This window comes from Heloderma suspectum, chromosome 2, assembly GCF_057233095.1.
Source record: "Heloderma suspectum isolate Gila_16-S chromosome 2, 16-S_ref, whole genome shotgun sequence".
Classification (NCBI taxonomy): Eukaryota; Metazoa; Chordata; class Lepidosauria; order Squamata; family Helodermatidae; genus Heloderma; species Heloderma suspectum.
The window spans coordinates 259,178,596-259,201,850 of NC_139459.1; the positions used below are offsets into that span (position 1 = coordinate 259,178,596).

Genomic DNA, 23,255 nt, shown 5'->3' on the forward strand with positions numbered 1-23,255 from the left:
AGGAATCCAATGCATTATTTCAGTATCTCTGTCTCCCAGAAGACGCAGAGTGCTGATGTTTCAGACCATCTTGGTGGAGACGAGGCAGCTGTGCGATTCTGTCTTGAGAGTTCTGCCACCTTGTTTCTCCTTTTTATGAGTGCGTCCAATGTAGTGCTAAACAACAGGAGTAACTCTAGGAAGCAGCCAAGTAGTTGAATCCTAATTCACCATCCTGATCCTTGATAGATCTTTTTTTTTTTTAACCCTTTTCATATTAACTTTTTCAGCATGCAGTCCTTGATAGATCTTGATAGATTTGCCCTATGTCCTTTCTCTTTATACCTCTGGCCCTCTTCTCATTACTAGAGCAAGTGTTCTGTTAACTCTTGTGTTAAATATTCCTGCTCAAAGCAATTAACTTTCCCTCAGGAACAATGACTTCTACCATTAGACAAATATATGCCCCTCTCCTAATGTCAGCCAGACCCTGCTTGTAATAAAGGAGCTTGAACTACACACTGGACCTTCTCAGAATGCTAGCTATATGGCAACCTACACTGTGTGATAAATTTCATGATGATATAGCAAAATCGTTAGAACATTTTGATGTGGAAAGCCAGAATAAGTGGAGAAAGACGTCTCAATTTTTGTTTTTGAGAAAATGATCTGGAACATATCTGTGAAACAAACTGAGGTTGAAGACTGGCACATGGTAAAATGAGAGCCCAGGGTATATTTTACAGAAGAACTTTGAGTCAACCGTAGAAATATAGGAAACTGCCTTCTACTATTTAGTCAGACCATTGGTCCATTTAGCCCAGTATTGTCTCTAGAGATTGGCTGGCAACAGCTCTCCAGGGCTTCACACAGGAGTTTTCCCCAGACTTACATGGAGATACCAGAGATCGAACCTGAGATGTCTTGCTCTACCACTGAGCTATGCCCCTTCATATCTAAACGATCACAGAAGCCAGTAGGAAATTGAACCCTGGTCGAAGCCCTTCCCACTGGCTCTGTCAGGCTAAGGAAAGCTCAGCCGCCTAGGGGCTAGGCATACTGTTAGCTTTTTCCAGCGGTGAAAGAGAAGTCAGCCATCACAAGTGATGGAGCCAGCGGGGAGGGAAAAGACGTAAGAGCTTCAACTTGCATTCCATTTGCTAGTGCAGGGGTTGGCAGATGGTAGTTCTCCAGATGTTTGGGACTTCAGCTCCCAGAAGCCTCTGCCAAGCATGGCCAGTGGTCAGGAAAGGTGGGAGTTGAAGTCCCAAACATCTGGAAATCTACTTTCTGCTCACCCCATCTAGTATATTTGACAGTTCAGGTTTGAAGGCAGACTTGGAGTGCTTTGAACACACTCTGGGCTTTCATTCTGTCATACATTCGCCTTTGGCCTAACCCTAATTCTAGCAAATTACCTATGTATCTTTGTTACGCAGGTTGAGGGCTACTCAAGCCTGATCCTTTGTGCAAAAAGGATCAGTCTTGAGTGGCCCTCAGTAATTTCTGTGAGCCTAAGTGGTAGAGGGGGAAACCCCGTTAAATATTTTTTTATTTATTTTCTGGAGTCGCTAGGAACAGAAGGCAAGTTTTATCCCACACCAGTGTTGACCCTGAATATACATCTTCTCTCATGCACATGAATGGCTGCCATCCAGTCCTTTGTGGAAGAGTAAAGCACTGTACTAGCAGTGGGAGCAAACTCTGCCCTTCCTCTCTTCCCTTCGCAGGGTGCCCTGGCTTCCCCTGGGAGAGGCCGCCGTGCCTTTGTCAGATCATACAGAGTGCACAGGGAGCTAGCTGTTAATACATGAAAATCCCAGGAATTCTGAATTTGGCTAGTAGTCTTTGGAGGATCATAATAATGACCAGAAGCCTAATTTGTTTTTGTTTTTAAATTGAAAAATAATTTAAATATGCAAAATGCATTTTTCTCCCAGTTGTATATTTTAAAGAATTATGTGCTGATTCCAAGTACACACTATCTTTTCAGATTTATGCAGATGGGGGCTCACATGATTGAATGCTCCTCTTTGCAAAAATGTCCCATTCACATAGAAAACTAGCTATCAGGAAGGAAATCTTCTAGTCAAGTATCTTCTTAACATGCTACTTTCCTAGACTCAAGCTTACAGCCTCAGGGAGAGTTAGGTCTGTTGAACTTGTGTAGTTCGATAATTTTGTATAAAGGGAACATTTGACGTCTGTGTCCCCAGCTCTCAGAAGAACTGGAGTGACTTGCTTTTTCTAGCAAAGCATTGTAATAATATGTTACGTATCTAAGAAAAACATTAGCTGCATTTTCTAGAAAATGCAAAACCGTTCACACGAAATCTTAAGAGGTGTTGAACTGTCCATATGCTTTTAGTTGACAAAATAAGAATTGAAATGTCTGAAAATGGATTGCTAGAAGAGAGTTACGGATTCAGGAAAAGGATTCCTGAAATGCCACCGGGGATGCTGTTTTCTTAAAAAAAACAAAAAACAAACAGGTATGTAGAAGGAACAAATAGAAAAGTGGTTCCTTTCAGCCGCAGTGCAACTTAAGAGAACACAGAATTCAATGTGTGCTTTTTCCTTGACCACCATAGGATAAGAAGTCACCAGAGATGGAAAAATAAGAGCCCAAAGCAGAGACCCAGTTAGTCAAGGCATTCCAGTGGCAAATTATTTGATGACTAAATAATTTTTGCTTTCCTGCAATTAGCTCTCCTAAGAAGGTATTTAAATAAATTAGTGATTTTAAAGATAGACATTCCAATCACATGTTGGAGTGGTTTAGGAATTTGCACATTAGGGTTGCTGTATAATTCTCCCTTTCACGTAAAAGAGCGCCGCTCTGGGAGAGACTTCCCAGTCAAAAGTACATTAGATCTGATTAGCATCTCATTTTATTCAACTTCTTAGTGACCTGCCACAGGGGGAACTCTCAGAAGCTGCCTCCTGCAGTTTGCGTTGTCAACTTAAAGTATATATATTTTTAAGAAATAATTAAAAAAACATTGAGGCAATGGCTTTGTGAATTGTAATGCTCCCACAAAGCTTATATCTACACTGGGTACGACAGCTTATTGAGCTTGGGGAATATTTAACGCAGAGGATTGCTAGCCTAGGATTTTATGCAGAATCCTGCCACATCCATGTAATATACCATGGAAAATAATTTTATGCGTTGTGAAAAGTTGTTCAGCTTGAGATGGACTTTTGCTGGACCAGGCTGCTGGGTGCTTTTGCATATGTTGTTAATGTATTTTAAACTGTTATCTTGCTTAATTTTTAAGTATAGGTCAAAATGTAAGTGCAGGATAGGTCTATCAGTAGTTTAGCAATAAAAGTTGTGGAATCTCCATGCTTAGACGGAGCATAGTGTAGTGTAATGGTTACAGTGTTGGGCTGGGACTCAGGAGATCTGGGTTCTAGTCCCCACTTGGCCGTGAAGCTCACTGGGTGATTTCAAAACAATCATTGTCTCTCGGCCTAACCTACCTCACGGGGTTGTTGTTAAGATAAAATGGAGAGGGGGAGGACCATGTAAGCTGCCTTGGGTTTCTTGCAAGAGGAAAAAAAGGCAGGATATAAATGTAAATGTAAATAAAAAAGAAATACCAGATGCTTGGGACAAACAAGAGAGATGCCCATTACCCTACTTATGAGCATCCAGAGGTAACTGGCTGGAACTGAAACCAGAATGCTGGACTAGATGACCTCGGTGTGATCAGGGAATTCTTATGTCCTGAAGTGAAAGCTTTCAAATAAAGGTCTCTGAGGAAACAGGCCTTTGTAGGTCTGCAATTTCTCTGCCTGAGAGAATGACACAGCTAATGCGTAAAAGCAGAGCAAAGAATGTAGGGAATGTCATTTCCCCGGCTGGATGGGGTAATACAGTAATCTAATCAGCAGGTTGTGGTTATTTAGAGACACTGGAATCACATATATAACATTCAAAGCCTAGCAGGATTGACTCAGCCGTTCTTCTTTCAAATGACATGAAGAGAGTGCAACATGGTTTCTTGTTGGAAGGCTCCTTGAAAGATCACTCATCCCTAGGGTGCTTCCACATGAGGCTTTTACTGTGCAATTGCACTGCCTGATTCACAAAATTATACTGGGTGGTCCAGACAACATTGTCTTCAATTTGTAGCCCTCCCATCTTTTCCCACTGCTTTTGCCTTTTTTCTTACCAGAAAAAGTATACCGGGGGGGGGGGGGGAGATGAGATAGCTGCACAGTGCCTTTTGAGCATCATTGCTAGGCACCTTGTGTCTGGAAGCACCTTTCGGGGGTGTTTTGGTGGCGGGGAGATACATTGTGGAAGAGTAGGGTCCTTAGGCCATGTTCCTCCTTTAACTCCTGCACAGTGCAGTTATCTGCCAGGCCCAATGGGATTACCTAGCAAGGACCAGACTACTGGGACTTAAGCCATCCTTCTGTGTGACACCTGTGCCCTGTAAGGATACCTATGATTCTGCCTCATAGTGTGCCACCCTGTGATGGGACACATCCTTAGAAATGTCCACAGTTGTGATGTACGAAATACATAAAGGGAAAACAGAGTTGCCATTCAGTTTCATACAGATTTTGAAGAGTGCAGTGGGGCAGCTGTAAAGACATTCTTAGATTCTTCATCATCCTTCCTCTATAGTCCTTCACTGGCTGGCCATCTGTCAAGGATGCTGCATTGTAGATCCTGCATTTAGCAGGGGGTTAGACTAGAAGACCTCCAGTGTCCCATCTAATGCTTCAATTCTCTGATTCTGAGTCAATCTGGTGAAGAAGGCTCTTGTCTAGGATAGCTCATGCCACAACAGATGTGTTAGCATTTTAGGTGCCACAGTGCTGTTGGTTGTTTTTTGTAACTTTTAGCATTGAACTCCCTAGGTAGCATTAGTTAAACCACTATTACTCAGCCTCAGACCCCCCCTTGCAACATGATGAGGATAATAATACTGACCTTCCTTTCAGGATTGTTGTTTACAGGGATACTGTATGTAATTCGCTTTGAACATGGAGGGCACAATCCTATACAATGCAGAGCAGGAGAAGCGTGGAGGGGATCGTCCCCTCCGTGCTTCAGCCGCCTTGCATTTGCGGGTAGACAGCCGATTTTGGCTGTCTAGCTGCGGGAAGTGGGTGCTGGACAACACATAGGATGTGCGTACCATTTCTGTCTTAGCTGCCCCGGAACGCCCCGTTTTTGCCGCTCCGCACTCCTCTTCCAAGCACGGAGTGCGGGGCCGTTCCGAGCTGCCTGCAAGTCAGCGCAGGGGTGGGTGGGAAGGTCGGTTCTCAGGGAACTGACCTCGGAGCACAGACTTTGAGATCGGTTCCCAGAAACCGATGTATCCTATGGCCATCTAGCCGCTGAGTAGCGACCATAGGATTGCTCCCTAAAGCATTATATAAATGCTGATGATGAAGGTTTTGTTATTTGTTCACCTGAAAAAGCTTCTATATACTTTCATACACAGTACACAAGCATGAAAGAATGTTAGCCTCTCAGCTAGTTTGGTGCAGAGGGGGAGGGGGGCCAGGCTTTGATAGGATCCTTTTACAAGTGAGAAAATGAAGTAGAAGGCCCAGTGCTACCTGCCAGGTCATTTATTTACTCCCTAACCCAGTGATTTAATGCTGGCACAAGGGCTTCAGGGTGCAATACATAGTTCTGGCACTCCCCTGCCCCAAAAGTTTGCCCCATTCATTTCATTGGAGGAAGTAGCTTTTTGCATGCAAAGTGGTTCAAGACAAAATGTCTTGCTTCCTAGTGCACAAAACCAAACTAGTAAAAATCTTGGTGTAAGTTGATGGGACTTAGTGCAGAGGAATTTTGTAGATCTGACTCTCTCTCTCAGCTAGGCTTTTCCCCTTGGTGGATTGGCATCAAGTATGACCCAGAGGTATTATATTCCAAGAGAACTTTGGAGGACACAGATCTTCAGGCCTCAGTTGAATCTTTTCTCCATCCATCCCTCGTTCCATGCAGCAGGAGCTGCTCTATTACAGATTGTTTTCAAAAACTGACCTGGTCAGCGAAAACCAGTAGGAAGGTGTTCAGTTGGAATTTCAGCTTTATAAACTGTCTTCACTCCATCTGCGGTATCTTTCTCTCTCCCTGAAATCTAATGGCCCTGACGTGCAAGGCTGGTTTAATAACATCTGTTCCCCCTGAATTACTGGAGAGAAGTATTGATATAGCCATATTGTCAAGAAGTAATTTTAATCATGTTTTGACAGGGCAATTCTTTACCACAGTGTTGTCAGTAAAAATGTTTATGTTACTTTGCTGTTATTATCTTTCATATCGGTATGGTAAAAAATTGCATATGTGCTAGAAATGAAGGCAGTGCTTAAGGTTTTATGATTGAGTATTTATGGGAATTCCTTTGCAGATTGTCATCTTCTCCAAGGGATAATAGCATCCTGTGGTCTTGTCATCAAGTGCAATTTTCTCCTAATAGCTCTTGTGATTAAATCACCAACAAAACTATTTTCCACAGTTTTGTTGCTCTTTCCTCCCTGGATCTTAGAAAAACTGGGGTAAAAGGTGTCTAAGCACTGGTATCATAGAGAACCCCAGCCCAGTGGGTTAAGGTTCCTTATGGTGGCTTCTCGTGAGATAATTTAGTACTTGGATCCAAAATATATTTGGACCATTTCAGTTTGGAGAAACCAGTTGTGTTTCAGCAATGGCTTTCCCCTGTAAAAATGTGTAGAAGACGCATTTGAGCAGGAAGAGATCAGGTTTTTGCTCTTACACTTGCCAAGTCTCAACTCAGATATTGTGTGTGTGTGTGTGTGTGTGTGTCTTTAAATTGCCTGATGCAATGGGGAAAGAGGCAGCCATGCCATGGCTTCTTCAGCCTGTTCTTTCCCTGGTTCTGGCATTCACTTCTCCCTCCCCCAATCTGCTGTGGGGAGCAGGACTCCAGCTGTGCCATACAACAGGTGGCAGAAAGGTTGCAGGAGGAAAGTAAGGAACAGGATGAGATGAAGGAATAGGCAGATGAAGAAGCCACGACCATGTATTTTCCACTGTATCTGGAAATGTAAAGCTACTTGCACATTCTCTAGGTTGCAAACAGGCAGCTGTATATTTTAAAGGGAAAAGCTGGATGTGAAACTCATGTCCCATGAGAATGGAGTCTCAGTTTCACCACTGATTTCATTTCTATAGATAATACCTGTAGTTTAAAGCTATACAAAATAAAGACAGGCATAATACCATATGTGCAGTTCTGCTGAGACGCCGCATGTAATAAAAACTCATATGGTGCCTTGATTTAAGGATGTTTGCTTTGAATCTCTCAAGATCAGAGCTTGGTATTTTGTTTGTGCTGATAATAAAAGGTTCAGATTTGAATTTTGTGCCTCTGTAAGCTGCTTATAGTGGGGCGCAATGATTACTGCATTCTGCACACCCACCTATGCAGTGTAACTGTTGCTGGATAGCAACAGGCAATAAGGGAACAACAACTGATAGGAGGTGTTTATCCCATTTATGTTGCACAGAAGATTTATCCCATTTATGTTGCACAGGACACCACTCTTGTTACATCAACACAATTTGCTGTGTGCACCATCACAGCTATGTTTTTCTGTGTGATTTGTGTGTGACTCTCTCCTGCCATTGAATTACTGATATTTTTCCACTTCCCATATCTCAATCACTTGAATCAGTGGAAAGTAGGAAAATCTTTGATATAATTCATGATATAGTTCTAAATAAATAAAACCAGGATCCTGGCTGCCAGTCCTAGAAATTACTTTGGCCAGTCCAATTGTGTATTCAGCAATTTGATTTTCATGCACATCTGATCTATGGGCTATGCATAGATGAGTATCTACCCATCTCCACTGTAGCTTGGAGATATTGATATAGGCATATGGGTTGATGTGAAACTTTGCATCAGGCGTATGTCTTCGTTCAGGCATAATTTGCTTTGCAAAAACATTTAGACATGTGGACAAATCAGGTAGGAGAAACTTGTAGGTGTTTTTAGTGTAATGCCCGGGTAGGTATTTTCCTCTCCGGACATTAAGATCATTGTCTGAGGACCTTTTCCAGGTGCCCCTGCAAGGTGGGTGGCTATAAGAGAGAGGGCCTTTTCAGTGGTGGCACCTGCTTTTGGAATGCTTTCCCCAGAGAAGCTCACTTGGGGCCTATATTATGATCTCTTTGGCATTAGGTGAAGACGTTTTTATTCTCTCGGGCATTTTAAAAACAGCTTTTAGTACTTTGTTCTATTGCTGGTTTTAATCTGTTTTTTATGTTGTAATGGTTGTATTCACTGCTGCTTGTTTTATTCTTGGGTGGGGGGGGTTGTTTGTTTTAATGTATTGTAGACTGCCCAGAGAACTTCAGTTATTGCGCAGTTTAAAAGTACACTCAGTAAATATTTTTTTTAAAAAAACAAACATCTTTAATAACACCCATGGTGAATTCTGACCCCAGAGGTACTTGTTCATGTTCTCACTGTGTATGTACTAAAGCAAAAAGTGGAACTGATCTGTCATGTGTAAGTGGTATTCTGAATGTCTGAAGACTAGTTTGTCAAAAGAGTTGCAGCATATGGGCATTACAAACTGAAATAAAGGTTAGCATCTTCACAATGGCTTTGTCAACACTTTTCTTTGAAGGTGGTATATCCACACTGTAAAGAAAGAAAGAAAGAAAGAAAGAAAGAAGACAGTTCCTTACTGAAATATCAGTTAATACTTTTACTTAAGTACCCAAGTGTTGAGTTCCAACATAAGGACCTGGTTTGCATGACGTGGCAGCCTGTCATGGGTTACTTTTCCTGCAAAGAGCTGCTGCACATGCCAGCTGCCATTATGAATACGCAAGTCCCAGGTGGGGTGTTGCCGTGGCTTGTTGTGGTGTCTGAATCCCGGCAGCGGGGGTTATTTGAGGGTTAAACAACCCTCACATAACTCTAAAACAGACCATGGGTTATGTGAGGATTGTTTAACCTTCAGATAACACCACCCCCCACCCGGGTTTGGATGACACAACAAGGAATAGCAACCCCTGGCCAGGCCTTGCATATTCATAATGGCAGCTGGAAGGTGCTGCAGCTCCTTGCGGGAAAATTAACCCATGATGGGCTGTTGTGCCATGCGAACTGGCCCAAGAAGTCATTACCTGTACAGGGCAGTTGAAATCCAAATTTGCATACAGGTTGTGCCATTCAGTAAGCCATTTATGTGATGCTTCTTTGACGCAGTGAATTCACAGAATGAAACAAAGTACGCCAGAAATAGCTGTATATAAATAAATTGCTGCACAATGAGGCACATGGCAGAATTATGATGCATAAAGCTGTGAATGCAGTACGTAACGAATAAAGTTATAAAGATTTGTAAAATGAAGTCAAACTCAACAGTCAGTTACATATTACAGTATATGTAATTACAGAAACTCAACAGGAGGCCAGTCCGTTAACCTGTTTCATACAGAAAACTTAATCATGAGCATAAATTCCTGCGAACGTGTCTCACAACAATCCAGTGTGGGGGGAAATAGTAAGCATTCTGTATATTATGCCCATAATAGGATTTGACTTTTCTCTAGTGATAGTCTGAAGCATCTGATGAAAATCCTTTGAAATATTTTGGTTTGGTGAAATTGCGAGATCTGCATGGTGATCAGTTACATGTCAGTGACTTGCTGCATGGAGCTGCGGCCATATGGTTTAGATTTCAAACTGTTGCCATAGGGCTACTTGTTTGTCCAAGCTCTTGTTTCCCCTCACTGTTATCTAGTACAGGGGTTGGATCCAGATTTAAGTACTCTGGATCGACTACTCTGGCAGAAGTGAAGTTCCCCCCCTTCCCCAGGCCCCCCCCAAATACTACACCGAGTCAAAAGAACTTGCTGAATGGGGTAAGCTGTAGGGGGATCTCCAAAAATTGTGTGGAGGGACCTTCCACGAGCAGAGCACTACATTTTGTGGAAGATCTCTTCCTCTCGTAGAAGGCAGTTGCTGGATCCAATCCCAGGTATCTCAACCTCCAGAGATTATTTAATCCTTAAATAGAAGCCCTACAAAGTCAAATAATTTCCACCCTTGTTTTGTATTTGAACTCAAGCTAAGGATCCATGCTCCTACTGCTTGGATGCTTTCCAAAGGGGTTCAGCCAAATGTTTAGTCCACTGGTTTATTCCATAAGACAAGTGGGAACAAATATGTGCCTTAATGCTTGATTTCATATTTAGATGCATTGTTGGATTCCCCATGCCATAGTAATGAGAGTTCCTTAACTTTGTGTTTATTATAGGGTTGCTTTGGATGTTACAGTTCTCATGCATGCTGCATGACTAAAAATAAGATAACTCACTCATTATAAATCCAAGTAGCAGAGAGATTTCGAAGGGAAGTGTTGCTGTATCTTAAACTTCAATGATTCAGTGATGTTCTTTTTCACCTTTTAAGCCCCCTGGTAAATTCTCTGTCATTAGGCTAAGTATTCGCTGGTTTGGTTGGGTTAATACAATGTGTGGATCTCCTGAGATAACAATGATTTGGTGCCATAATGAGTTTCCTGAACAGTAAGTGTAATGCTCAATTTCTTTTGTTACAGATGGAAGAGAAACGGCGAAAGTACTCGATCAGCAGCGATAACTCAGACACCACTGACAGTAAGACCTTTAATTCAAGGCTTAGGACAAGATAACTAAACGATTCACCTCCAGCAGGGAAAACATTTGAATAATTACTTTGCAGACAGCTGGGAAAGCTACATTTTGCTGGGTAGTCCCTGAACAATAAATTGTACTCCGGGATTGCTTCTAAAATATGCTACAAGAAGTTAATATCCACTTACATATTTGGCAGTGGATGCCTTTTGTCTGATATGAGTGTCCTCCTCCTCCTATGAACAGTGTGGGCAGGAGGAAGCCATAAAAAAAAACTGATTACAAAACTTTGACCCAGACAGAGTTCTTCTTAGACAGCACATTGCAAACCACTTTCTCGCATGAGAATATTTTATTTATTTATTTATTACATGTATATCCTGCCTTTTTTCCTCCTTAAGGAACCCAAGGCAGCATACGTTATCCTTCTCCTCTCTGTTTTATCCTCACAACAACAACCCTGTGAGGTAGGTTGGGCTGAGAGTCTGTGACTGGCCCAAAGTCACCCAGTGAGCTTTATGGCTGAGTGGGACTAGAACCCAAATCTAATCCTTCTTTTGTTTTGCACCTTTCAGTTCAAGTCTTCTGTTTCTAAGCATTGTTTTGAGAGTTTGCCACTTTTTGGTTTTCTATATTACACAACTACCACATGGGACCCTTTCTGCCTTAACGTACCATTAGTAAAATGTCTGGTTTGGGCACTTACGAGCCAAAGGCAGGATGAATGCAATAAAAAGCCAACCTCACGGGGCTGACTGAATATACTGAAGAAATCAGTTTTGGAGCTGCAACATGAACACCACTTATTTTAGTTTGCAAATACCATGAGATCTTGTCAGTAACCCTGCCACCCTTAGTTACCTTTAAACAAGCTACAAGATCTGGCATTTAAAAACCGTGTGACAATATGCAGCTACTGTCTGTTCCTGGAAAAGGAAGGTCATAGTTGTGTTTACAGTTCCTCTGCAGGAGAGCATTTGTCAGCAGCTAAAACATCACCTGCTGCATAAATACCAAAGTCCAACAGAGATAAGGTTGTGCTGTTTAATACCTTGATTAACAATGCCTTAACCCTCCAAAGCCCTGAAGTGATATTGCAGAGTTTTGCGAATGTCTGTATTGCTTGGGGTAAAGGGAAGGGATGATACTGAATCTTTGGTCAGCAACTAGGCACGGCTACTTTGACATGAAGGCGTGTTCTTCCCTCTGACAGCCTGCTGCCCAGTTGGAGAGGATGGAGCTCATTGGTAGAGCACATACCTTGCATGAACAGGATCTCACGTTCAATTCCTGGCATCTCTAGTCCAGTGGTGCAGAACCTCAGGCATGGAGGCCAAATCAGGCCCTCCAGGGTTCCCCAAATGGCCAAGTCCCTTTCCCCTGGCCGCCAATCATTTGGTGATTTCCTGGTTTTTGTGCAGTTTTTCTCCCCATTCTAAAAGGTTGAAATGTCTCTCCTAAGGCTTAGTTACTGGCAGTGAGAGCTTAAAGCTAAAATATGGTAGTATTTTTGGCATCTTGGCACCACCCCTTTTGCCCCACCTTTCTGGGACTGTTTGGAAGAAAACAAGAGGTAGAGCTACATGTTATCACAGATTGATGACATTTCAGCCCAAACCTCCAGATGACTTCTCCCACTGGTTTAATGTACATATTATAAAGCACAGAGGCAGGATAGAACCCAGAGGCACCCCAAAGTCCAGTGGCCATGGGGCAGGGCAGGACTCCCCCAGCACAACCTTCTAGGTCAGGGATGAGCAACTGTGGCCCTTCAGATGTTTTGGTGTACAGTTCTCATCAGCCTCAGCCAGCATAGCCAATGGTGAGGGATCAGGGGAGCTGCAGGCCAAACCATCTGGATAGCCACAATTTGCCCACTCCTGTTCTAGATACATCCCTCTAGAAAGGACTGGAGCCACTGTAACAGCATTCTCCCCAGTCCTACACCAGCTAGGTGACCCAGAAAGATACCATGGTGGATGGTATCAAAGGCTGCAGAGAGGTCCAGGACAACTAAGAAGGTTGTACTCCCCCCATCCTTTTCATTATAAGTCATCCATCAAGGTGTCCAAGGCTGTTTCTATCCCAAACCCTTGCTGAAAACCAGATTGGAACACATTGAGATAGTCTGTATTCTCTAAGATTACCTGGAGTTGAGAAACCACAACTTTTTGCAGTACCTTACCCAAAAAGGATACACTACATAAAGGTAAAGGTGTCCCCAACCAGTCGTGTCCGACTCTAGGGTGCGGTGCTCATCCCCGTTTCTAAGCCGAAGAGCCAGCGCTGTCCGAAGACGCTTCCGTGGTCATGTGGCCGGCATGACTGAACACCGAGGTGCACGGAATGCTGTTACCTTTCCCACCGAAGCGGTACCTATTTGTCTACTTGCAATTTCTTGCTTTCGAACTGCTAGGTTGGCAGAAGCTGGGACTGAAGACGGAAGCTCACTCCGTCATGCAGCACTTGGGTCTTGAACTGCGGACCTGCCGACCTTCCAGTCTGCAGTTCAGCGTCTTAACCACTAAGCCACCGCGGCCCCTTTACACTACATACTGGATGATAATTATCCAGAATCAAGTGATCGAAATTTGTTGTTGTTGTTGTTTAAAAGGATTTAATCACTGCCTCTTCCAGTGGTTAAGAGAGACATTAACCATCTCTGAGGTCCAGATGGTAAACTCAGACCTAGCAGATGTTAATATCCAGGAAAGCCATGGATCCAAAGAGCAGGTGGTGGGCCTTAAACCTCCAAGTAACTTGTCCACATCACCAGGCTAAATATAATAAAATCCCTAAGCTATTCACATTTAAAATACAATATTAAAAACAATTCCAATTACAATAATAGTATGGAACAATATAAGGAACAGAAAGATGGAGCAGTATGATTAATTTAATTACAAGCCAGGGAAAGCCTGGGTGAACAGGTGTGTTTTCAGGAGGCATTTGAAACATGCCACATTTTCTGCCTCCTGAAATGCACAGGAGAGGATTTTCCAAAAGGTGGGTGCCACTACCAAGAAGGCCCACTGTTGAGGTATTATGTGGCAACAGTCTGTTGATTTCAGAATGACTAGCAAGCTCTCCTCTGATGATCTTAAAGGAATGCTGGGGATATATCAGGGAAGGCGGATCTGGTAGATATCCATTAGCTCCTCCTCCCCTGAAATACGGGGATAATGCTAGAACAGCCTTCCCTAACCTGATGCCCTCCAGATCTGTTGAACTTCAACTCCAACGATGAGACAACAATGTGATGTGGCTGCAAAAAGGCAAATGCTATTTTGGGGTGCATTAATAGAAGTATAGCTTCCAAATCACGTGACGTACTAGTTTCCCTCTACTCAGCATTGGTTAGGTCTCATCTGGAGTAGTGTGTCCAGTTCTGGGCACCACACTTGAAGAAGGATGCAGACAAACTGGAGAGGATTCAGACGAGGGCAACAAAGATGATCAGGGGACTGGAAACAAAGCCCTATAGGAGAGACTGAAAGAACTGGGCATGTGTAGCCTGGAGAAGAGAAGACCGAGGGGAGATATGATAGCGCTCTTCAAGTACTTGAAAGGTTGTCACAGAGAGGAAGGCCAGGATCTCTTCTTGATCGTCCCAGAGTGCAGGACATGGAATCATGGGCTCAAGTTACAGGAAGCCAGATTCCGGCTGAACATCAGGAAAAAGTTTCTGACTGTTAAGAGTGATATGACAATGGAACCAATGACCTAGGGAGGTGGTGGGCTCTCCCACACTGGAGGCCTTCAAGACGCTCTGACTTGGATTTCTGCATTGAGCAGGGGGTTGGACTCGATGGCCTTGTAGGTCCCTTCCAACCCTACTGTTCTATGATTCTATGATCCCTTCAAGGGCTAAGGGTGGCCAATAGGTTAAACGTGATCAAATAATGATCTGCCTGTGATAACTCCCTTTTACGCCTTTCCATATCATGAGTTAATTGAAAGAAGTCAGGCACTGAGGATTGTTGCAGCTTCCAGGACCTTTACATGAAAGAAACCGCCACTTTCTCTAGTCTTGTGAGAGAGAGAGAGAGAAGAGACTTTAAAAAAAATTGTACAGGTGTGACTTCTAGTACTGGAGAGGATCAGAGAAGAGCCTCTGAAAAGGAACATAAATTATTTAAAGCAACAGCTAAAGGAACACGTTTCTATGGCCTTTGCTAAATTGCAAAGTCACCTATCAATTGATAGGTGACCCCCGATACTGTGGTAGCATCTCTAAATTAGAAGGTAGTAGTACAATTAACAACAGTCTGTAATCCTTGAACATCTGGGACCTCTGAAACCCGCTCATTCCATGACCACTTGTGTGGTACTCAGCACCTCTTGTGAAGTGCACTTAATGACCAATGAAATTAAGGGCTTGTTGAAGGCACTTGAGTTCCCACAAGCGCTCTTGCCAGGCTACTTCACCTACAGTCCTCACATGTTCCAACAAGTCTAAAAATGGTCATGGTTGTCACTTGATGAGCATCTCCAGCAAGGCTCCATTCAAACTCCCCCTCCTATTGTTATTATGTCAACACACGTATCAGCTATTCACTGTGGACAGTGTTGCAAGTGCTCTTTTCCACAGGCTTAAAGAGACAGACATAGTATAGCCAAGCCATTGTAACTAGGAGGCTTTAAAAAAAATGACCCTAAAGCAGGGGTGGAGGACGTTTTCCAGCCCAAGGGCCAAATTGTAGAATGGGGACGGTCTTGGGGAACCATGTTCTGTCTGTGGGCAGGGCCAAAGGGAGAGTGGGTGGGGCCAAATGTGATCAGCACCATTCTACGCCTACTCGGAGGAAGCAGGATAAGGCTTCTGCATGTCGACTGAGAAGTAAGCAGGACTGCTGGATCACTAAGCAGCACTTTTAAATAGCATCCCAAATATCAAGTGTCTGTATGTCTACTCACAAATACCCAGGTCTCCTTCCTGCCTGCCTGCAAAAGGTACAGCTCAAAAACTTTGCATCAGCTCCATCCTTTCCAGAGCATTCAAAGTTCAATTGCCTTTAAATACCCTCTTATCTCTGATCACTGATCAAAGATAACAGCAAAAGAAGATTGTAGCTGGGGATGGGAATTCCCCCGGTATGCACATCTAGGCTGGAAGTTCCCCATCCCTGCTATAAAGCCATTTTGTTGATTTTGAGCATTTAATTTGTACTCTGTTATGGGACTGATAGTATGGAGATTGAGATAGAGTGCAGTTAAATCATGGCTACCTTCAGTGTAAACCAAACAGAATGGGTCTATGGGGTCACTACAGTTTTTGGGTGTTGAATCAGTGTAGATTGATTTACAGTGGTCGACTATCAAGAATCTGTATGAATGACACAAGCAGGAAGGAATTGCCAAACAAATGGTTTTCCCAAATGTCTAGAACTAGATGCTATTTAAAGTTAAACTGGCATAGGGCTTTATGCAGGAAAATACCACAGTTATTTGAGAATTAAGTTCCCCAAATAACTAAGGTTGGTCACAGTTGGTGGTGGTGAGATTTAATTTACCAAGGGCACAATTCTATGCATGTTTAGTCAGAAAAAAGTCCTACAACTCCCAGCGTTCCCCAGCCAACCGTGTAGGACTTTTTTCTGTCTAAACATGCATAGGATTGTACCCTTAATGTGAAACATGCTGCCCCTGCCAGGAATGTTTTAAATGTTAAGAGCTGAGCTCATTGACAAAATGATTCAGATTGTAGTAGCTTCTGACCAGAGGCCCACCATTCTTGATTTCATATTTCCAGACAGGGACAGAGCTGGAACAATACAGAATCCACTTATTCTGAGCAAGAACAGTGATTAAGGCAGGTGTAAGAAGTTCATGTTAATCTTGGTAGAACTTCCTGAAGCCAGGCTGGTGCTTTTGGGGGACCCTGGATGAGAAGGCTGGATCACCTGCTTCTGAAATGTTCTAATACTAAGAGGCAGTATTAGTAGCATCTTGTCTGCTATGTGTTTCTGTTCCTTTTGAATCTTAGTGTCATATTTGGGAAATCTTAACCCTACATTTTGTTTAGCCTGTAAAATCTTGCCTGTGTATCTAGGTGCTCCATGATGAAAATTGTAGGTATTCAAGAGTTTTGAAGTGCTGATTGTTGTTATACACCAGACAGCAGTTAGGCTGTGGTTAGGCTTTTCATTATCTAATCCTTGCCTTCCCTTACCTTTGTTTTTCTTCTAAAGGTCAGACAACATCAGCTTCAAGATGCTCCAAAATTCCAAATGCAAAATCTGGTTGGTCAAGGCAGAAGGAGAAGAAGCCCTCAGAGGTTAGTTGCATTTCAACTTTGTAGTCATCTTTTGTGTTTGGTTTCTTTTTATGACTATTCATCTGTAAACACAAAACATAGTATTCCCAAAGCTGAAGGCAGGGCCAGCATCATGTTCACAAGAGGCTGTCATGGCACAGGCCTTGGGTAGTGTTGCAGACGCATAGAAGCCCTCTGCTGATGAGGGTCAGGAAGCAGCTGCCCCAGATCTCGTGTGATCCCTGAGCTCAAGAGCATTGGAGTCTGAGGGGCAAGTATCCCAGGATTCCCTTCCCCCACCAGGGATTAGTGACACTAGAAGGATGTCCACACACCCCTCCTTAGAAACTCACCCACAGTTCTAGTGAACCTCCACCTAATGAGGCAGAAGGCACAGTAGGACACTATCCAGGACCATTGGAGTGCCAGGATGGATCTTTATGTTTTCTCCAACCAGCTGCTGGGGTGGGGCTAGATCCGGAACAAGGAATTGCAGCCGTATGTAAGGGCCTAGTTGAGCTTTTTTGGAGCGCTCTAGTTGCTGTCCTTGGTCCTGGAGTACCTGATACCTGCTGGCATCTGTGGGATTGCTGATCTAGATAAGTCCCACAGGGCCCATCCTGAACCCAAGACATTAAAAAAAATCCACACAAAAAAGCCCATGTAGGCTTTTGTTTGTTGTCATGGGTAGTCTGGTCCTGCCTTTGGCACAAAGTGGTACCATCTTCATTATGCTTGAATCATTTTTTAAATTTTGCACACTGGCATAGAACTACTGGAGGAGACTGTGAGAAAACCGAAGACATCTGGTGTTGAGGTGATGGATGTCCATCTGCAGGAAGACTGAGGGATGGTCTTATATGTTGTTTTCTGCAGAGCTTCCTAAAATTTAGACCTGGCTTTAAGCGTATCATTTGTAGATGATGGAATGTTACCATCCTTGCAGTATTCATGGATCAATCTAATGCGTGAATGAGCCTGACACAGTGGGAAATGCTCCAACAGACTTCCTGATGGCTTCCAGTTCCTTTAGCTATTTTAAGGCAGTCGCTAAATTTGACTGGCTGACGAGCATTCTCAGCAGATCACAGCTTAGAGTTATCTTGCATCTTCACAAATTTATGTGTGAATGTGGGTGGCACCTTTATACGTATACTATTTGTTATTTTGAAACTTACTGGCTGTCTTTCCACAGAAAATTCTGATTAAGGCGGCACACAATAAAATCAAATGCGTCAGTTCAAAATACAGTGAAACAGTAAAATACAATTCAGCAAAGCAGTTCCTGGCAGTCAAACACAAAGATCAAAAACTAGGGTGCAGCTTAAAAGCCAGTTTTAAGAGGAACGTTCTCAAGCCTCCTGAAAGGCTAGGGAGTGGAGAGGCAAGGAAGAAAGGCTACCTGTGGTTTCTAGCGCCACATCCTTAAGGGCTGTGGGATCAGCTTCAGGTATATGAACAGGCAGTGCTTGACCAAGATATTTTGCTGCCAGAAGTGGAGCCCAATTGCCCCTCCCCCTCCAGAGACAACACTTTAAAAAGTCTTGCTGCATCATTTAGATACCAGTTCCTGTCCTCATGGTGTCGGCTGAAGCAGGTCACGTCATTGTGCTGCATAGCAGTGTTTGGTACCAATTCAAAGTTGAATTAATGTAACAAGATGAACTAAATGGATTCCTAGGAATTTAGACTTTCCTAAGCCTATCCTGCTTATCTACGATTCATAGGCATGACCAGCAGGTAGGATACTGATGTAGGTGTTACATTACAAGGCTATACTTGTGCAACAGTGGCGAGAAACACTGGCTAGGATTGGGCCAATAGTCTTAGACAGGGGAGCAGAACTTCTTTCAGCCCGAGGGCCAAATTGCATTTTGGAGAAGCTCTCTGGTGCCACATTCCAGTGGTGGGCAGGGGCCAAAGGCAAAAGGGGTGGGGCCAAAAATGCCAGCATATTTCAACTTAAAGCTTTTACTGTCAGTAACTAAGCCTGAGGAGAGGCATTTCAGTCTTTTAGAATGGGGGGAAACTGCACAAAAATTGGGAAACCACCAGACTATCAGTGGTCAGGGGAATCGGGGGGCGGGGGGAAACGGGCCTGGCCTTTTGGGGACCCCCGGAGGGCTGGATTGGCCAGAGTTTCTGCACCCCTGGTCTAAGGGCAGCTTTGCACATGGATTCAAGCACATATCTGGAGTACATATTCCTGGTGATCTCCAGAAATGCACTGAAGATACCACTGAAAGTGAGTCTACCAAGCGCCACATCTCAGTTAAGAAATTGTTTCTGGCATGATACGTTCATGGTAGGTTCAACATCAAAGCCAGCCCTAGTGATATAAAGAGCATCTCTACACCAGCCTAAAATTCCACATTTAAAACGGGGCTTTCTGCTTCTGTTTTAAATGCAGAATCTTGACAGACTCACTTTAAATGCACTTCCTTTCCCCCTCCCCTTTCCCGCTCCTTCTCCCCCTTATTGGAGTCTTCCATATGTTTCATTGATCTATCTCCTCTTCTTGCGGCTTTTCCGTTTTCATGGAGGGAACTCGAGCAGAACATAAGCAAGGTAATTTATCTAATAAGAGCTCATGATCTCCAATCTATTTAAAAACAGAATAAAGGTCATTTAGTATGGGAGACGCCCTGGAGGTTCACAACATCATCTAAAGGGCCTGCAAACTTCTGTGAGGGTGCAATCTCAAGAGCAGGATAAAAGCTCCCTGTGAAGAAGCCCAAAGTGGGAAATGTTATATGTCAGTTTCAGCTTGAGCACAAGCAGTTTCCTTTCTATAAATGTCCCTGCCTGGTACTTGCGACCACAAACAGCTCATTTTCAAAGAAAGGTTATGCATATTCCTCCAGGCACCCAAGAAGTGGATGACACATAAGCACCCAACACAAGAACCAGACTCCGGAGAGATGAAGTGAATCATTTCTCACAAGCTGAAGGCTTGGCCCTTTCAAATGACATCTTAAGGTTGGGAAACTGTTCTCTTCAGGTGCCTGAACGGTTCTCCCTTCCGTTGGTAAATACTGTTCCCTTCCAAGGTATCATGTTCCAGGAATTACGCCTTTGCACAAGCTGAACGCACACAAACCTATTGCTACCCCTTATTTTAATCCAGACAGAAAGCATCCATTTTGCAGCCGCATGGGAAGAGCTGGCTGCTCATGTTGAACATGAAAAATAATAATTAAGAGGTGCTTTAAATGCATATATTTCTGTATTCATTGTGGATGGATAGATAGATAGATAGATAGATAGATAGATAGATAGTATACTATCTATACTGAGATAGATATAAACACACACACACACAGGCCTTTTCTGTAGCATTGATGACTGCTGGTATAGTGGAAGCATTATGAAATCTTCATTTCTAAATTTTAGAATTTGTTCCATTATAAATACTACTACTGCGCAAGGAAAGAATCCCACCTGAAACGCTCAAGAGCTGCTGCCAGTTAGTGCTGACAGTGCTGGGCTAAATGGACCAATGGTCTGTCTCAGTATAAGGCAGCTTCTGATATTCCTATGTAAGTTGCTCTTCTGTTCTGGTAAGGGAGGGGGTAATTTCAGCCAACCCCAACCCCCTGTACTATATCCCTAACCATTCCCATCTCTCAAGAGCAGATTTGGGGTAGGAGCTCAGGTGATATTGCATAGGGAAAGGGGAGTTGTGAAAGCCCCATCCTGTGAATGTCAGTTCTGTTCCCTTTATTGAAGGAAAGTTAGGATCCAAGCCATCATCTTGCAAACCTTACGACAACACTGTAAGGCATGTCAGTGGTATTAGACCCATGTTGCTGATGTGGGGGTTGAGACTGAGGGGCAAGGGCTTACCTAAGACTACTAGGTAAGCCCTTACCTAGCAGCAATAGTTACCTAGTAATATGGCAGAGGCAATACTCTAGCTGGGGGACTTCATAATTTATAGCTCAGTCTCTTAGGCTGCAGTATCTAGGAGTAAGCCCCATTGAACTTTATGGTGCTTGCTTCTGAATAGGCACGTATAGGATGGGAATGCTGGGATCTGTAGTCCAGCACATCTGGAGAGTGCCAGGTTAGGAAAGGCTGATAAAGGGCATCTTTCACTTCGCCTTTTTGATGCTGCGTTCTGGTTCCATCTTATGGCTGAGGTGCCCTTCATATTCACTCCAGCAGCACAAGCAGGAAAGATAAGGAATCAAAGACATTAGTGCTATGTAGTCATTAGCTAAGTCAAGGGTGATGCTTATTATGAAAGACTGTGTGACAAGGGATTAGCTATCTGTATTTGCTGTGCAACTGGAAAAACGAGCTTCTTTGCACAGAAAAAAAGACACTAAGCCCTTTGTAAACACTGAGGTAATTATGTGGCATTGTCAGGACACCCAACAACAATTTGTTATTGGTGCTGCTTTCAGATTCTTTCCCTGTCTGTCCCATCATTCAGTGTTTTAGGTGATTTGGCTTGAACTTTTCTGCTCCCTGCCTTAACATTTATTCTGTGCAAGGTAAGATGACTTCTCTATAAGCCTGAGGTCTAATCCAGTTGCCCAAGGTGGCTGCATGTATCTCTGGAGAAAATGAGAATATGAAGACTCATAAGACAGTATAGGCACTGGTCTGCATATGCTGTGCAATATGAAAGATGCCCTATATCAGCCTTCCCCAACCTGGTGCCCTCCAGCTTGACTAACCTAGACCTTGCTTCCCTTTGGCAAAATGGTGCTTATATCTCTTGCCTTCCTGAACTGGAGTGGCCAAAGCTTATGAGTCTAAAACAGCATAGTAAAAACACCATATGGCAGGTCTGTATTCCTTAGTCTCTATGTTTCTTATGTAGGATCTGGTTAATGGCTAATACAAAGAGAAAGCTTATGTATCATCATTATCATTATTAGATTTATACACCACTTACCATATCTAAAAAATGTCTTGAAGCAATTTACAAAATTGAACATAAAATACATAATAATACATCCAAATACTCATCAGTTAAAACATTTAAAACCAAAATCAGTTAAAACATTTAAAACCAAAACTTGGTGTTGAGGACCCCCAGGATGATGGTCCTGGGGGATCTCAACTTCCATGCCGAGGCCGCTGTATCCGGGGCGGCTCAGGACTTCATGGCCGCCATGATAACCATGGGGCTGTCCCAACATGTCATCGGCCCAACGCATATAAAAGGACACATGCTTGATCTGGTTTTCTCGACTGGGCAGGTGGATGGTGATCTGAAAGTGGAGGAATTAACATCTGTCCCTTCGTCATGGTCAGATCACTTCCTGCTGAGGTTTAGACTTCTGGCGGCCTTTCCCCTCTGCAAGGGTGGGGGACCTATTAAAATGGTCCGCCCCTGGAGATTAATGGATTCCGATGGATTCCAGAGGGCTCTGGGGGATTTTCCTGCTGGTATGGCTGGTGCTCCTGTCGAAGCCCAGGTCGCTCTGTGGAATGCAGAGATGACTCGGGCGGTTGACACGATCGCGCCCAAGCGCCCTCTCCCTCTGAGCAGAGCCCGGCCAGCTCCTTGGTATACACCTGAGCTGAGGGCAATGAAGCAAGAGGGGAGACGGCTAGAACACAGGTGGAGGAAAACCCGTGCTGAGTCTGACCGAACACAGGTAAGAGCCCACTATCGAGCCTACTCTGTGGCGGTGAGGGTGGCAAAGAGGCAGTTCTTTTCCACCAGCATTGCATCTTCTCAGTGTCATCCAGTGGAGCTTTTCCGAGTGGTTCGCGGCCTGTTACATTCTGGGCCAGGGAGAGAGACGGTGGAACCCTCAGTAGCACGCTGTGACAAGTTTGCGCGGCACTTTGAGGATAAAGTCGTTCAGGTTCGTCATGAATTGGACACCACCATTAATGCAGTTCCATTGGTAGAGGCGTTCAGAGCACCGTCTGGTCCAGTTTTATTGGATGAGTTTCGGTTACTGAGGCCTGAGGATGCGGACAAGGTGCTTGGCCAAGTCCGATCGACCACTTGTGTGCTTGACCCTTGCCCTTCATGGCTTATTAAATCAAACAAGAAGGGGTTGTCCGGCTGGGTCCAGGAGGTTGTAAATTCCTCCTTGAGAGAGGGAGTGGTGCCTGCTGCTTTAAAAGAGGCAGTAATTAGACCACTCCTGAAAAAGCCTAACCTGGACCCAGAGGATGTTAACAATTATAGGCCAGTGGCCAACATCCCCTTCCTGGGCAAGGTGTTTGAGCGGGTGGTTGTAGGACAGCTCCAGGCACTCTTGAATGAAACGGATTATCTCGATCCATTTCAATCGGGCTTCAGGCCTGGTTTTGGAACGGAAACTGCCTTGGTCGCCCTGTGGGATGACCTCTGCCGGGAGAGGGACAGGGGGAGTGCGACCCTGTTGATTGTCCTGGACCTCTCAGCGGCTTTCG

General features: G+C 43.9%; 1 protein-coding gene across 6 annotated transcripts in view; it reads left to right on the forward strand.

Annotated features, from left to right (window-relative positions):
• The window catches only part of JADE2 (jade family PHD finger 2), a 217,891-nt gene that overhangs the window by 10,876 nt on the left and 183,760 nt on the right, over positions 1-23,255 (forward strand). For all 6 annotated transcript variants that reach the window (XM_084838945.1, XM_084838947.1, XM_084838944.1 and 3 more), the window contains exons 2-3: positions 10,558-10,615; positions 16,804-16,889. In XM_084838945.1, the coding sequence (XP_084695071.1) occupies positions 10,558-10,615; positions 16,804-16,889 (144 nt within the window). The remainder of the gene's footprint in view (positions 1-10,557; positions 10,616-16,803; positions 16,890-23,255) is intronic.